Source organism: Bos javanicus, chromosome 16 (assembly GCF_032452875.1).
Source record: "Bos javanicus breed banteng chromosome 16, ARS-OSU_banteng_1.0, whole genome shotgun sequence".
Lineage (NCBI taxonomy): Eukaryota > Metazoa > Chordata > Mammalia > Artiodactyla > Bovidae > Bos > Bos javanicus.
In genome coordinates, this window is record NC_083883.1 from 33329010 (window position 1) to 33347258 (window position 18249).

At 37.4% G+C, this 18249-nt stretch overlaps 1 protein-coding gene across 7 annotated transcripts in view; it reads right to left on the minus strand.

Annotated features, from left to right (window-relative positions):
- CATSPERE (catsper channel auxiliary subunit epsilon) overlaps nucleotides 1-18249 on the minus strand; it is a 159747-nt gene that overhangs the window by 49652 nt on the left and 91846 nt on the right. For all 7 annotated transcript variants that reach the window (XR_009729911.1, XR_009729910.1, XM_061382471.1 and 4 more), the window contains 2 exons: nucleotides 15760-16237; nucleotides 9185-9627 (listed from right to left, as the gene is read on the minus strand). Coding sequence is in view for 5 of the 7 variants with exons in the window: in XM_061382471.1 (XP_061238455.1) it covers nucleotides 9185-9627; nucleotides 15760-16237 (921 nt within the window). In the remaining 2 variants the exon portion in view is untranslated. The remainder of the gene's footprint in view (nucleotides 1-9184; nucleotides 9628-15759; nucleotides 16238-18249) is intronic.

The following is an 18249-nucleotide window of genomic DNA, read 5'->3' on the forward strand; positions in this document are numbered from 1 at the left end:
TCACACTAAAAATAAATCACTTCAATGAGATATCGCCTCACACCAGTCAAAGTGGCTCTCATCAAAAAATCCACAATAAATGCTGGAGAAGGTGTAGAGAGAAGAGAACCCTCATTGTTGGTAGGAATGTAAATTGGTATAGCCACTATGGAGAACGGTGTGAAGGTTCCTTAAAAAATTAAAAATAGAGCTACCAGATGACCCTGCAATCCTACTCCTGGGCATATCTCTGGAGAAAAACATGGTCTGAAAGAATACATGCATTCTAATGTTCATTGCAGCACTATTTACAATAGTCAAGACATGGAAGCAACCTAAATTTCCATCAACAGAGGAGCAGATAAAGAAGATGTGGTACATATATGCAATGGAATATTACTCAGCCATTGAGAAGAGTAAAATAATGCATTTGTAGCAACACGGATGGACCTAGAGATTGTCGTGCTTAGTGAAGTAAATCTGACAGAGGAGGAGAAATATCATATGACATCTCTTATATGAGAATCTAAAAAGAAATGATATAAATGAACTTCTTTACAAAACAGAAAGAGACTCACAGACTTAGAGAATGAACCTATGGTTGCCAGAGGGGAAGAATGGGGAAAATGGATTACTAGGGAGTTTGGGATGGACATGTACATGCTATATATAAAATGGATAACCAACAGGGACCTACTGTATACAGCACAGGGAACTCTGCTCAGTGTTATGTGGCAGCCTGGATGGGAGGGGAGTTTGGGGGAGAATGGATGCATGTATATGTGTGGCTGAGTCCCTTTGCTGTCCACCTGAAACTATCACAACATTGTTAACTGGATGTATGCCAATAAAAACTTAAAAAAATACAGAGCAAAAAAAGAGAAAAAATCTAGTTTCATGTTCAAAGAAAGGAACTAATTGTCAAATTTGCACCTGTATTCTTTTGTATGCCACGTTTTTCTTCATATATAATCATAAAAATTATTTTACAAGATTTTCTTGGATATAATTAGATTTAAAAAGTTTAATGTTATCTTTTGTGAAATGGAAGCATATTCTCCAAACGTTACTTACTAGTTGTCATTTAAATGATGCTTTAAGTTGGGTCTGTAACTCAACCAACATATATGTATGTTATTTTGAATTATAAACACTGAAAATATACACACAATGGAACTATTTAAAAATACACTTTGTGAATGTGATCATCTATTTAAAAATGACTTCATTATAAATGATTAAAGAATAATTAGGGAACTTTCATTTCTACTAGTGGTGGGCTAGGTTATACGGACAAATTCCCCTAAAAAGAGACAAATCAAAAACCATAAAATCATTGGCCTTTTAAAAAGTTATCATAAAAGCATCAAGTAACTGACAAAAAGTAAGGAATTGTCAGTTCAAATACTTGAAAAGAGGGACTTAAGAATCCAGGAGTAAAGCAGAACACCAGAGCCCATAATCTACTTTCTCCTAAAGGAATTTGTCAACTTAGTTAGAACAGAGATAATTCAAGATAGAGAATCAAACTGGATACTCTCTCTATATTAACCTGGGTTATCAGAAGACTACACTCTCTGGGTAAGGGTAAATTAAGATTAAATTTGCCTTCTCTTTAACCATCCAGTGACTTCAGTCACTGAGCGATCAGAAAAAGCAAGAAAAAATAATTGTCCTAATAATTTGTGGCTATGAGCAGGTACTTGCATGGCTTTATATCCTAGAATTGTTTGCTTGATGATCCAGGGGACTTGAAGAAGTCTCAGAGCAGTGGTACCTTAGATATCCGACACTGGCAAACACAGATCATCTCAAGATCAAAGCATATTCTTCCTAGACTTCAGAGAATTCTTACAAATACTTTTTCAAGTATAATGAATAGCCCACAGTCAAAAATAACTAACCCCCGCCCCAAAATAAGGCATGTGTGAGTAATAACCAGAATAAACAATGATGGAGAGAAGAAACAGGTGAAATACACATGCTCATACTTCAGATATGAAACTAATAGATGCAGATTATAAAAGATATGTTTACTAGTTTTATGGAAATAAATGACCAAAGCTGGAAAATATCTACAGTATAAAACTATAAAATTTGTAAGTGTGCTTTAAAAAAGAACAAGTAAAACTTCTAAAAATTAAAAATACAACAATCAAACACATAGTATATAATTTTGGCATCAGATTAGGCATGACAAAAAGGGGAATAGTGAGGTGGGAGATAGATTAGAAAAATTATAAGAATGTGTGCCAGAGACAAAATGAACGAAAATAAAGAAGACAGTTAAAAACTCATAAGGGATAGATTGAGAACATTTAACCTATGTTTAATCAGTGTTAACAGAAAAAAAAGATAAAGAGGCACAGATAGTGTTTGACAAAACACCTGCTGAAGACAATGACTGAGAGATTCAAGAGGCCCAGTAAATCCCAACAGGATAGAAATAAAGAAACCTACATTTAGACACATCATGGTAAAAGTGCGGAAAGCAGAGAATAAAATCTTAAAAGCTAGTGACTACAAGAAATAGCTATTCACCTCTAGGACTGGAATGGAGGGAACAGAGGGAAGAAATTTGGGTTGTTACAAACTAGTAAGTTAGTTTAGGGGTTCCACAGACCTCGAACCCACACCTTGAAAGAGAGGTACTGCTAACCTGGTGTGGCATCTCACTTCTTGTAGTTACTAGCTCAGTAAAATCTCAGTTCCTTTTTTTCTTTTCATTTCTCTCATACACCCAGTTCTGGTGTCAAGACACCAACCCACGAAGATGGAATCCTGGGATTAATTTCATTGTGTCCTTGGCCTTGAACATGGTATTAAGTTCTTTGCTAAATGGGAAAGGGATTCTATTATTTCACAGTATGCAGAAACATTACAGTTCTTAACTGACTGTTCTTTCCAGGGAACAGCGCAGAGACAGTAGACTAAAATGCATCCTAAGCCTTTCTGTGAAAGAGGCTTGTTAGCTTATTTCCATAGATGTGGCTTATGGGGCAGGCTTCTAATTAAACATCTAGGTACTGACTACAATTCTCTCCAGAGACTGGTGAGGCTGACAGGTGCACCAGTATTGCACTCTCCTTTTGCCCCACTCCGGGTTGTCAGTATCTCAGAAAAAGTAGCTATTAACACATCTGGTGCCCCAGCTGTTGTGTTGGCCATTCAGAGAACAGAGAACACATCCCTCAATAGTCTGGCTCTGTTGGCCAGCAGAGCTTGTTCTTACAGGTTTGATGGGATGGCAGCAAACAAAGAAACATTTGTCAACTGGCTATCAGCCTGAGACTCAGCACTTAAGTAGCAGATGGAAATGCCAACTCCCTGAAAACAGTATATTTGCACAGTTTAAAATATGTCCCCTGAGTGTCTGGCTTTGAATCAACTTGCATTTGGGTACTGAGATACTCTCCCAACCCCCTTGAAAGACTGACGGGTCTTAGCACACCCTAAAATACTGAGAGCCACTAAGAATAAAGTAGGTGGCTTGGATAATCACAAAAGCTTGAGAGACAACCAAGAGCTTGAGCAGAGTTGAATAGTAAGGTTCACCTCCTTCTAGACTAGAAGAAGTAGCTGTTTTATTTACTGCTTAGAAACTAACACAGAGAGTACAGGAAAATGAAGAAGCAGAAATATTTCTAAATGAAAGAAAAAGATAACATCACCTAAGAAAGCCTTAATAAAATAGTAATAAGTAATTTATCTGATAGAGTTCAAAATAACAATCATAATAATGGTCACTGAGCTCAGAAGAGGAATGGATGAACAAAGTGAGAATTTCAACAGAGACTGAAAATATAAGAATGTATCAAATAGAAGTCACAGAGCTGAAGAATACATTAACTAAACTGATACATACAATAGAAGAGTTCAACAGCAGAATAGATGAAGTGGAAGAAAGGATGAGTGAACTCAAAGATGGCAGTGGAACTCACCAAATCAGAGCAGGAAAAAGCAAAGTGAAGATAGCTTAAAGGACTTATGGAACATTAGGTGGACCAACATTTGCATTACAGGGGTCCCAGAAGGAGAAGCGAGGGAGAAAGGGGCTTAAAAGCTGTTTGAAGAAATAATGACTAAAAAAAACTTTCTTAACTTGGGAGAGGAAACAGACATCCAGATCCAAAAAGTCCAGAGAATTCCAAATAAGATAAATTCCAAAAGACCCATACCAAGACACATCATAATTAAATATCAAAAGTTAAAGACAAGGAGAAAGTTTAAAAAGCATCTTGTGTACAAGGGAACCGCCATAAGACTACCAGTAGATTTTTCAGTAATAACTTTGCAGGATGCAAGAGAGTGGTATGATATATTCAAAATGCTTAAAGTAAAAAACTGCCTTTCAGAACTGAAGGAGATATAGTTTTTCAGACAAGCAAAATCCAAAGGAGTTCATCATCACTAAACTTTACTTAAATGTTAAAGAGACTTCTTAAGTTGAAATGAAAGGGTGCTATTAGTAACAGGAAATATGAAAGTATAAACCCAACTGGCAAAGGTAAATATATAGTAAAATTCAGAACAGTCTAATATGTGAATGTGGTAATTAATCATATATAAAGCTATATGAAAGTTAAAGACAAAAGTAGTAAAAATAGCTATAATTGTTCATAGATACACAAGAGAAAAAGATGTAACTTGTGACATCAAAATGTAAAACACAAGAAGGGGTGTAAAAATGTATAGCTTTAGACTATATAGTTGAACTTTATACAACTATAAAGTTGTATAGCTTTAGACTATACAACTATGAAATGTAAGTTGTATCAACTTAAAATAGACTATTATAAATATGTTTTTGTATGTAAGCCACATAGTAACCACAAAGCAAAAACTTAAATGAGATACACAAAAGATAGAGAGACATGAATTAAAGCAAACCACTAAAAAAGTTGTTAAACCAGAAAGGAGGAGATCAGAAAAGATGAAAGGAACACAGAAGAACTACAAAAAAGTTAGGAACAGTTAACAAAATGGCAGTACATATGTATCAATAACTAATTAAAAGACATAGAATGGCTAAATGGGTGAAACAACCCATCTGTATGCAGAGGGCTTCCCAGGTGGCACGTGGTAAAGAACCCGCCTGCCACTGCAGGAGACATAAGACACATGGGTTTGATCCTGGGGTTGGGAAGATCCTCTGGAGGAGGGTATTGCAACGCACTCCAATATTCTTGCCTGAAGAATCCCATGGACAGAGGAGCCTGGAGGACTGTGGTCCATAGGGATGCAAAGAATCGGACATGACCGAAGCCACTTAGAATTTAAAAAAAAAAATCTGTATTCTGCTTATAAGAGACACACATCATATGTAAAAATACACACAGATTGAAATTGAAGAGATAGAAAAAGATATTTTATGCAAATGGAAATCAAAAGAAAAATGGGATAGCCATAATTATCAGACAAAACATACTTTAAAAGAAAGACTATAATATAGACAAAGGAGGTCATTATATAATGATAAAAGATCAATCCAAAATGATATAATACTTATGCATCTAACATAGGAGCACCTAAATATATAGAGCAAATATACACATAAAAATGAGAAATAGCAATACAATAATAGCAGGTAACTTCAGTTCCCAACTTGAATCAATAGATAGATCATCCAGATGGAAAATCAATACGGAAACATTGGCTTTAAACAACATCTTATACCAGAATGACTTAACAGACATATCAAGAACATTCCATCCAAAAGCAAAAGAATTCTTCTTCAAAGCACATGGAATATTCTCCAGGATAGATTATATAGTAGGCCACAAAACAAGTCCTAATAAATTTAAGAAGATTTAAATCATATCCAGCATCTTTTCTGACCACATGATATGAAGCTAGAAATCAATTATCAGAAGAAAACTGGAAAATTCACAGATTTTGCTGAACAAACGATGGGTCAAAGGAGAAATAAAATTTTCCGAGACAAATGAAAATGGAAAGCCAACATATCATGGCATATGTTTGATATATCAACATATCAAAATTTATGGAATGCACCAGAGCAGTTCTAAGAGGAAAGCTCCTAGTGATAAATGGCCTACATCAAGAAATAAGAATTGTTAGCAAAAAATCTAATTTAATACCTCAAAGAATTAGAAAAAGAAGCGTAAACAAAGCCTAGGGTCAGTAGAAGGAAAGAAATAATGAAAGTCAGAGTAGAAATAAGTGGAGACCAAAATGACAATAGAAAAGATCAATGAAAATAAGAGTTGATTTTTTAAAAGTATAAACAATATTGACAAACCTTTAGTTAGACTCACTGAGAAAAAGAGAGAAGACTCAAACACATAAAAACAGATATGAAAGAGAAGATATTACAACTGATACTTTTATGACATAAAAAGATCATAACAGATTACTATGAACAATTACATGCCAAAAAATTGGGAAACCTAGAAGAAATGCATAAATTCCTAGAAACCTGTAACCTACAAGACTGAATCACTAAGAAGTAGAAAATCCAAATAGACAAATTACTAGTGAGAAGATTGAATCAGTAACCAAAAACCTCCCCAAAAAACTCCATGACCAAAATGGCTTCACTAGTAAATTCTACCAATGTTTATAGAAGAATCAATTCCTATCCTTTTCAAAATCTTCCATAAATATAGAGAAGGGAACATTTCAGAACTAATTTTACAATGCCAGCATTACTCTGATACCAAAGCCAGATAAAGATACCACCAGAGAAGGATATCACGGGTCAATATTCCTGATGAACACAGATGCAAAAAGTCTCAACAAAATTTAGGAAAATAAATTCATCAATACATTAAAAGGATTATATATCATGATGAAGTAGGATTTACTCCAGGAATGCACAGATGGTTCAACATGTACAAATCAGTCAATGTGATACAGCACATTAAAAAAATGAAGTATAAAAATCATATGATTATCTCAATAGATGAAGAAAAAGCATTTGACAATATTCACCATCCATTTATGATAAAAACTCTCAACAAAGTGTTTATAGAGGAACAAACCTCAACATTATAAAGCCAATACATGATAACCCCATAGCTAACATCATACTCAATGGCAAAAAGCTGAAAGCTTTTCCTCTAAGATTGGACCAAGACTCACCACTTTTATTCAAGTTCTAGCTAGAGTAATTAGGCAAGAAAAACAAATAAAAGGCATCCAAATTAAAGAGGAAAAAATAAAACTGTCACTACTTGAAGATGACTTGATATTATATCAATATGTAAAGAAATCCTAAAGACTCCACCAAAAAGACAAATCAATATAGGTACAGAATTCATGATCAATATATAAATATCGGTGCATTTCTATACACTAATAAGGATCTGTCAGAAAGACAAATCAAGAAAATAATTCCAGGGCTTCCCTGATGGTTCAGTGGTTAAGAATTGGACTTGCAGTGCCACGGACACTAAGTCTGATCCCTGGTCCAAAAAGATCCCATATGCTATGGGACAACTAAAGCCCATGAGCCACAACTACTGAACTTGCATTCTAGAGCCTGCGAGCCACAACTACTGAGCCCATGCACTGCAACTACTGAAGCCCACTTGCTAGAGCCTGTGCTCTGCAACAGGAGAAGCCACGGCAATGAGAAGCCCACTCACAGCAACCAGAGAGTACAAGAGAGTAACCCCACTCATCACAACTAGAGAATGCCCACATGCAGCTACGAAGACTCACCACAGCCAAAAAAGTAAAATAAAATAAAAAAATTAGTCTTAAAAAAACAAAATAATTCCATTCACAGTTGCACCAGATAGAATAAAGTACACAGGAATAAATTTAACCCAAGAGGAGGAGGAGTCAAGATGGGAGAATAGGAGAAGGTAGAATTCACGTCTCCTCACAAGTGCATCAAGAATGCATCTACAAATGGAATTCTCACAAAGCACCTGCTGAATACTAGTGGAAGATCTTGGACACCTAAAAGGACAAGAAAGGTTCCCATGCAACTGGGTAGGATAAAAGAAAGAAAAAAAAGAAAGAAAAGAGGAAATGGGAAGGGACCAGCACTCCTGGTGGGGAGCTGAAGGTGAGGAGAGGTTCCTGCAACTCAAAGAAGCACCCTCCCAGTAGGGAAAGCCACTGGGACAGAAGGGGACCTTTCGTGGTCAGAGGGGAACACAACAACTGGTCTGTGGACGGCAGGACAAAGAACTGTGCTCATGGTCCGTGCTGCTCCCCTGCACACCCCAGCCTGAGTTGTGTGTCTCCTGGTACAGAGCAGGGCTGGGTGCTGGAAAGTGGGGTTTGGAGAGCAGACCCAGGGAGGGGACAGCTGTTGGCTGTGAAGCAACATCTCCTGGAGTAAGGAGCTCCACAAACTGGAAAGTCTAGGGGAAGAAGCCTGGGTCACCATAGGAGCAAGTGCCATTGTTGAGTGGCGCACAAAGGGCAGAGCCACCATTGCAAGGCCCTTTTCCACCCACCAGCCCCTTGCCTGTATGGGCATTTGGAGGGCCACCCATCTGAGCATGCCTTGTGAATTGATTTGACAAATACAGCTGTGGCCAAATGTTGGCCTTGAAAGGCCTTGTGGCTTCCATTTTCACCATTTTGGAACACTGTGCTCAGACTGCCAAGTGAAGAAGCCAGGTCCAGCCTGGAGGATAGAGGACACGTGGAACAGAGCCAAGCGCTCCAGCTGAGGCCTCCTATACTAACACGTCTGTGCTTGCACCAAATATTTGACACACAGATGAAGCCGTCTTACATTATCCTCTCCCAGGCAAACCACCAGATGACTACAGCCTCATGAGTAAACCCAAGATGAAACTAGCTGAACTGCCCATCTACTCATAACCCGAACTGTTGCCTCACAGAACTTGTTGTTCAAAGGCATTATGTTTATGGTGGTATTACAGTGCCATAGACAGCAGATAGAACTCCACAAAACAGTCACATACTATTTTTTTTTAAAAAGGAAGTGAACAATACAATTGACAATAAAAGAGTCCTATAGGAATGTGCTTTTAAGTGGCAAAGAGGCCCTGGATATTGAAAGTAAAAATTGTCACTCAGAAGTTAATGGGTTATCATATCATTATTCATTAAAAACATGCATATTTCTCAATATTTCAAAGCTAAACTTGAAGATAAATTTATTTTTTGAAAAATGTTATAATAAATATTATAAACATTTATAATATATATAATTTTACATTTATTAAAATCAAAGAATTTTAAAATATTAACTTACCGTGGTTTTACTGCAATGTCCTAAGGCAATTTCATATTGAATCTGATCTTTTATTTCTAATATTTTGGGGCCATATGATTCTACAACAATATATAGACCAATATTTTCTGGATAGACTATCTGAGCCCAAAGGGACAGGTTTTGTCCCTTGTCCAAAAGGTAAGAAAAATGAAAAATATCATTATGAAATGCCATATAGGGGCATTTTTCTTTTGTCTTGAAAGTTATACTTTGTGCTTCCAGTTGTAAGGGATATTCCTCTGGATATATTTCACCATTTTCAAAAACATATATGAGATACATATTACCAGATGGTTTAAAAGAAATTAATGATTTTACTGTGCTATTTGTCCATAAATGTAGCTTTATTGCATCTTTGATTTTAATCTTGAAATAAAACATTACATTGTTTTCCATTTTTACCACAATATTTCCATAATAATCTGGAAAAAAAAAAGAGAAAAGTTTTTGTTACTCTAAGTTAACAGAAATCCATGCTGACGTGGACTGTAGCCCACCAGGCTCCTCTGTCCATGGGATTCTCCAGGCAAGAATGTTGGAATGGGTAGCCATTCCCTTCTCCAGGGGATCTTCACAGCCCAGGGATCGAACCTGGGTCTCCCACATTGCAGGTAGATTCTTTACCACCTGAGTCACCAGGGAAGCCCCTACTTAAGTGCACTATTAACCAAAATAATTTCTTTCATAATGATATTTACATACTTTGAGAAAATCAAGGTGTGCAGACACAAACCCATGACTTTACATGATGTTTGAGAGCTGCTCTCCCACTTCATAGCAGAGCATTTTCTTTTTCTGCATACCTTTCTTCTTGCATTCACTGTATGACTTTTATAATCACATTAACATACAAGAAAGAGCTTGAATTAGTGCATTAAATAATAATGAGGGTGAGTATGACAGGAATGGTATTATCAGGAAGTATTGTGATATGGACCAAATTATGTCCCCTCAAAATGCCTGTGTTGAAGCCCCAACTCTCATTGTGACTGTATTTGAATGTAGAGGCTCTAACAAGGTAATTAAGGTTAAATGAGGTCAGAAGGATGGGGCCCTAATCCAATATGACTGATGTCTTTATCAGGGGAGGAAGATACACCAGAGATCTCTTTCTCTTTCTGCCGGCACAAAGAAAAAAGGCTATGTGAGGACACAGTGAGAAGGTGGGCACTGTCTCTAAGCCGGTCAGAAACCAGCCTTGATGACATCTTGATCTTGAACTTCTAGCCTCCAGAATTGTGAAAAAATAAATTCTATTGCTTAAGCCACCTGGTCTGTGATATTTTTTATGGTAGCCATAGTGTGTGCACGCTCCGTCGCTCAGTTGTGTCCACCTCTTTGTGACCCCATGGACTTTAGCTTGCCAGGCTCCTCTGTCCATGGAGTTTTCCAGGCAAGAATACTGAAGTGGGTTGACATTTCCTCCTTCAGGGGATCTTCCTGGCCCAGGGAGTGAACCTGTGTCTCCGGCATCTCCTGCATTGGCAGGCAGGTTCTTTTTACCACTGAGCCGCCTTAGGAAGCCCAGCAGCAATAGTAGGCTAATGCAGTTGGGATGAAGAAAAGGTGGTAGTGAAGGAGCTAGCACCTTTTCAGGTTTGCTCTATGCTGCTGCTGCTAAGTCACTTCAGTCGTGTCCGACTCTGTGCGACCCCATAGACGGCAGCCCACCAGGCCCCGCCGTCCCTGGGATTCTCCAGGCAAGAACACTGGAGTGGGTTGCCATTTCCTTCTCCAATGCATAAAAGTGAAAAGTGAAAGTGAAGTCACTCAGTCATGTCCGACTCTTAGCGACCCCATGGACTGCAGCCCACTAGGCTCCTCCATCCATGGGATTTTCTAGGCAAAAGTACTGGAGTGGGGTGCCATTGTTTGCTCTATAAATAATAATCAACTTTCTCCCCTTAATAGAGTATTATAACTAAGTTATGGACATTCGTAAAGAGTACACTTCTTAACCTCTTTGATTCTATAACCAAATCTATAAAATGAACAGGTGGACCAGTTGGTTTCATAGCTTTCTTTTCAGATACGACACTCTGTGTATAGCTCCCAGGATTATACTTTCTTTAATTTTCAAAAACAACACCTAGAAAGGACTAGTTGAAAGGAGAAAGGTGAATAAAAGAGTTAGGGAGATTCAGAGTGTTTTAGGCTTTTGGACCTTACATTTGGAATCTAAATAATTAAATGACATTTTCACAAATTGCCATAAATTATATTCTAATCAAACTCAAATCAGAAATGCTGTTTTTTAGAATCAGAATATTATAGTAAGTGTCAACAGACTCCTATTTTCCTATCACACTGCTCATTAAAACACTATTAAGTGAATTTTGGATTAAACATGAAGATGAAAATTAGAAAATTTTTTTAAAATAATGAGAATAATAACACATATAAAAGTTTGCATAATTTTTATATAACACTCTATATAAAAGAATCATTAATGATAAAAGCAGAAATTAAGGAATTAAATAAAAAAAGATGTAGAGTTGATAAATAAAACAGTTCTTTTCAAAGGAAAGGAAAACAAAACCCAAAAAACCTCTAAAAATAATAAATATCTTGCAAACCAGCAAGTAGGGACATAAACAATATTATAAATGAGCAAGATAATACAAATACAGATATGTAAGAAACTTAAACATTAAAATGTGAAGTCTTTGCCAATAAATACAAACATCTAAAACTGACTGAAGAAGAGATGAAAGAATTTAATAGACCAATTAAAGAAAATAAAAATAATGAAAACATAACATTCCTGATTGGGAATGTATGGCAAATATGCAATCATCTATTCATTACATATTTATTGAATGCTCAACTATAGCTACACACAACTCTAGGTAGTTGGGAGGACACATTAGTAAAAAATAAAAGATTTTTTTCCTTTGTAACTTACATTCCTTTAGGGAAGGCAACCAATAAACATAAAATAAGTAAATTATATAGTGTGATAGGGGCTTTCCTGGTGACTTGGTGGTAAAGAATCCATCTGCCAATGCAAAGGATGTGAATTCAACCCCTGGGTAGGGAAGATCCCCTGGAGAAGGAAATGGCAACCCACTCCAATATTCTTGCTTGAGAAATCTCATAAACAGAGGAGCCTGGCGGGCTACAGTTCAAAGTGTCACAAAGAGTCGGACACCCACACTTGGTGACTGAACACACACACTTAGTGTGTTAGGTAATTAAAGCTGCAGTGATCACAACAATATAGATCTTGTGAAGACAGATGAGTGGGAGGGAATAGCCTAAAACTTAACTTACTTAACCTGAGGAATAAATATATACTAAAATTGCCATTTCAGATCTGTGGGGCAAGCTTTGCTTAATAGAAGACTGATCTGAAGGCAATACCAGGTTTCAGAGGAAAAATAAGAAATAAAATTAGGTTTCTAACATACCAAATACTATAGATGAATTAAAGATTGAAAAGAATTATAATTTTAAACTATTTTAAAAAACAGTTTAAAATTTTATTTTAGAATTTATTTGACTGCCTCGGGTCTTAGTTGCACATGGGATTTTCATTGAATCACAGAGGATCTTCTGTTGCAGTGCACGGACTCTCTAGTTGTGGTGCATGGGTTCAGTTGCTCCACAGCATGTGGGATCCCAGTTTCCCAACCAGAGATCGAACCTGTATCCCTGCGTTGCAAGGCAGATTCTTAACCACTGGATCACCAGGGAATTCCCAAAGTTAAATTATTAACAGAAAATATATGACAATATTTCTAATAATTGGAAAGTCCTATCATATTATGACATTACCAGAGAAGTCACACATAAAAAAATACTTGGACTTAAGCCTGAGTTAAGTAGAAGAGTTATGTCGATATCAAAGTGAAGAATATTCTTGGCGGTAGATATCCAAGGAATAGCGAAGAGGCCAGTCTGGCTAGGTAACAGTGAACAGAGTCAAGTGATAGGCGACCGCATCAGAGTCTAGGGCCAGATCTCATACTGTGTTTCAGGTTATGCTAAAGGCTTTACATTTTATTCTGAGCGATACAAGAAGCCACATGAGGGTTTTAAGCAGAGGAATGTGATTTTGCACATATTTTCAAAGGCTCACTCTGGCTGCTAGGTGTACCCTGAGCTGGTTGATGATGGGGACACACGGATAAAAGATGAGAGACAACTTAAAAAACTCTTATGGACCAGAGAGGATAGGGGCTTGGACTGGAGTGGGAATGGTGAAAAAAGGCTAGATTTTAGATATACTTTTTACACATAGCCAACAGGATTTGATAATGGCTTGCTTTGGGATGTAAAAGGGAAGAATTCAAGGATGAGGTCAAGGTTTGTGGTTGGAAGAAAAGAAGAGCTGTTCACTTGATAGGGGACGACAAGGGAAGAAGCAGGCTGCAGTGTGGGTGAGGGACTCAAGGATCCAGTTTTGGATATGTTAGTCTGAGATGCCCACTCGTCATCTGAGTGAAAGTATCACGAGGTAGTAAGAAATAGCAGTTTGATTTCAGGCTAAGGATCATGGTTGGAGGGCAAAGAATGAATGTAAACAGAGTTCAGAGGTACTTCTCCATTTAGGAATTAAGAAGATGAGAATGGAAAAGAGGTTGAGGCTGGTGAAGTAGGAGGAAGGTCAAAAACACCCCCAAAAGTCTTTGGGAAAAGGTGTTTCAGGAAAAAGGCCATGTTGAATTGTTTCAAATGCTGCTGCCAGATCACAAAAGATGGCTGGAAATTGGCCACTGAATTAACAAATTGGGAGTCATCGAAAACCCTGACAAGGGCAGTTTTTGAGAAAATTTGATTAGAGTGGATTGAAGAGACAATGAGAGGAAAGAGGAAAAAGTGAAAGTAGGCAATTCTTCCTGGAGTTTTGCTGTAAATGGGAGTAGCAAGATTGAATGGCTGTAAGTTGAAGGGTGACATGGGGTCAAGAAAGATCAATTACAAACAATAGTGATATTTACTTTAAATGCCCCAGTTAATTTAACTCCTAACTGATTTGATTTGATTCCTTGAGGATCAAACTTTCTATTTCTTTGCATTTCATATAATGTTCAGTACACTACCTTAGGAATAATAACATGAAGAATAAATAATATGCTTTTTAATTTAATTAATTTATTTTTGGCTGTGCTGGGTCCTCGTTGCTGGGCTGAATTTTCTTTAGTTGTGGAGAGCAGGAGCTACTCTCTAGTTGTGGTGTGTGGGCTTCTTTTTTTTTAATTTAAATTTATTTTAATTGGAGGCTAATTACTTTACAATATTGTATTGATGTGGAGACTCTTGTTGTGGAGCATAGGTTCTAAGGCATGCAGGCTTCAGTAATTACGGCTCCCAGGCTCTAGAGCACAGGTGCAATAGTTGTGCAGACAGGCTTAGTTGCTCCGAGGCACGTGGGATCCTTCCTGATTAGGGATAGAACCCATGTCTCCTGCATTGGCCGGTGGGTGCTTTACCACTGAGCCACCCGGGAAGCCCAAGAATAACTACTATTAGTTAAAGGCTTACCACTTGCCAAGTTATTATTCTAAGCATTTTATATGCAACCCCGTATCTAGTCAACGTAACAGTCCTATTAATATATTTTAGATTAGAACACTGAGGTTTGGAAATGTTAAATAATACTTTTATGGACTTGAAAACAGATTGGTTTAACTCTACAACACCTGTTATAGAATTCAGTTTCGTTGAATTGTGTCCCCTCAAAAAAGTTATGTTGAACTTCTAACTCCAAATGCTGCTTCAGAACATGACTATATTTGGAAATAGAGTCATAACAGATGTTATTAGTTAAGATGAGATCATTCTGGGCTACGGTTGGCCCTGGTGTCCTTATAACAGGATGGTGTATGAAGACAGGAAGAATGCCATATGATGCCACAGGCAGTGACTGGAATGTTGCAGCTGCAAAGAAAGAATGGCAAGGTTTGCCAGCACGTCGGAGAAGCTAGGAAAGATTCCTTCAGATTTCAGAGGGAGTATGGCCCTGCCAACACTTTAAATGTGGAGTTCTAGCCTCTAGAACCGAGACAATAAATTCCTGTGGCTTGAAGTCTGTGCCAGTTTGTGGTACTTTTGTTATGGGAGCCCTAAGCCCTAGGAAGTGACTACAACCACACGTCACCTTCTACACTGAAGACACATATGTAAGTTGCATGTGTATTTGCTGATTGATCAAAATGAACCTCTGAATAAAGAACTTGAGTTTGCCATTTTGCTTTATGAGATCCTGAAAAAAAGTGAAAGTGTTAGTCTCTCAGTTGTGTCCGTCTCTTTCAGACCCCATGGACTGTAGCCCACCAGCCTCTTCTGTATATGGAATTCTCCAGGCAAGAATATCAAAGTGGGTAGCCTGCATTGCAGGCAGATTCTTTACCGTCTGAGCCACCAGGGAAGTCCTTTATGAGATCCTAGTTAGCATTAAGAGAATTTTAAAGATAACCATTTTTTAGATGGTAAAACATCTAAACATCTTTATCAAAAACACCATATTTTAATACATTAAAATTGTACATCTTCATAAGGAAGATGTCTACGAAATCTAGAATAATTTTTGCAGATTGAAGATAACTTACCCATAAGAACATTATGAATAATGCTGTTTTGTGATAATCTTGATAGATTTCCAAATTCTGTAGTTGTTTGTAAAACTCCAGTATCTGTGAAATTATGATAATAATAGTAGATCCTATGTTTGTCCCATAGTAATAATTCTGGCATTGCTGAATATAGGAAATATGGAATTAAAAAAGTGTCTATACTGACATTTAATGCAAAGTCTTGGAATACCCACTGTACTGTATCTTCATTGTGTATCACTAGGTAAATTGTTTTGGAGGTGTTACATATAATGCAGTAATTTAATAACAAGGCAAGTTCCAAAGGGTGTCCTGTATACTCAACATTATGTATAGTCAGAGTAGCAGTTGGTGACATATGTAGAAGTCCTTTCAGTTTTTCAGTAGTTACTATTTTAACAAATTTAAGACGAGCATATCCAAGATAAACTTCATTTTCTGTCCAGATTGCCATGTTGCTTCTTCTTTCTTTATCCTGTGACAAAACAGAAAACAATTAGAATATCTTTGATTTTAGAGAGGGTGCTAACAGTTCCTGTCTTCTATTTTGCAACATTTAAAAATAAAACACAGTGACTACTAAAGGTTTAATTTGTAATGTATTTCTGAACAATACTTCAGACATAGAAGTTACATGGAAATATATTACACATAGGTATAAAAATAAATTATTCCAGTAATTTTATTCTTTTGTATACGTTTTCTATCAATAGAAATAATTAATTTAAATTCTCTTTTAAAGAGAAATTAAGAGCATTAGCCTTCTCTTTTCTTATGTATTTATCTATCTGACCAAGAGTGTCCCTTAGACTTTGATGTTTACTAAGGTCAAGAAATAAGGATATTTCAAACATTATTTTTGGAATTCCAACTTCCTTTGTTAAAGAGAAGAGAGAACTTAAAACCTGAGACAATTCAGTACTACCCTTTGATGGACACTGTTAGAGGGGAAGACCACCCAGAGATGCTATGTCTGAGATTCAGTGGGTGTAATTTCATTTAGGGAGCCAGGTATCCCCTTTCCTCTGTCTCCCCTCCCCCAACTGGTTCTAATTCTTAAAGATTTTTACTTAAAATGGAAGTTCTATGTCCATGGCAATCAACAGAGTCTTTTGTGCCTATCTTGTCTCCCAAAATAAATAAATTTGTACATTTATTTAATATGCAAATATTTAGTCTATACTCAAACAGTATGTAGAAAGAAATCGAACTGATAACTAAAAAAAAAAAAAAAGAGATCATCTGGGGTAAAAAGACATTTTACCAAATGAAGATTCAATTTAAAACCTAGAACTTCTGTTGCTGAAAATGAGTGTGAAACAATTCTCAAGAAGGAAATAGATTAGAAACAAAATGAGCCCTTTATAGAAAAGACTCACAGCTATTCTCACTATTCTTGGCAGAGGGATGGGAAGGGGAATTGGTCATAAACATGATAGATGGGAACTCCAGTGAGCCCCAGCCATGTAATGAGATTATACCTACCCAAAACTTTTTCCTATAGATCTTCACTTAGTGCTTGGGTATAGTAAGCCATGGTCTTGGGGCAGGACAGGAAAGTGGAGCAATCCCTCTGATGCATTCATGGCCTCTCCCAAATATAAAGCAGTAACCTTCTGAAGACAGGGAGGGGACAGGCACCAGGGCAACAAAGCTGAGAGAAATCTGTCAGCGTTCTGGATGCTCAGTTACCGTATACAGGAAGTGGGATAAGAGAGCCAAGATAAGCTCTCCTTCTGACATATACATGGACTTCACTGAGAGTATAAAGCAGTCTCCATGCAAGGATTAGGGGCAGGGAAGCAGGAGAGAGAGAATTCTCCCAAGGCAAGAAAATCCCGGGGCTGATGAGAAAGGAAAGAGAAATCCTCAGTGATTAAAAAAAAAAAAAAAGCTTGGCAGCAGAGACGGCTCTCTTAGGATTTGGAAAGCTGGTGACTCAGTTACAAAGTATGAAGAGATCTCTGGAATCTCGTCAGTGCTGAGACTCCAGGCACAGCAAAAAAGAAGATTGCTATGATGAAACACTGAAAATCTAGTGGAAAGACAAGCAAGAATGCAGAGATGGGGAATTACAGTTAAGATATGTAGATGACTAAAAAAAAAAAAAACAAAACCAGAATAGGGCACCTCCCTGGTGGTCCAGTGGTTAAGAATCCACTTGCCAGTGCAGGGCACATAGATCCTGTCCCTGGCTCGGGACGATCCCACATGCTGCAGAGCAACTAAGCCTGTGTGGTACAACTACTGAGCCTGCGTGCTGGAACTACTGAAGCCCACATACCTAGAGCTGCACTCTGCAACAACAGAGCCACTTCAGTGAGAAGCCTGAGCTCTGCAACTAGAGAGCAGCCCCTACTCACCGCAACTAGAGAAAGCCCACGTGCAGCAACTCAGACCCAGCGCAGCCAAAAATAAATTAAGAAGAAAGAAACAAAACAGAATGGAAATGCTAGAAATTAAAGATATGATACCAGGAATAAAGAA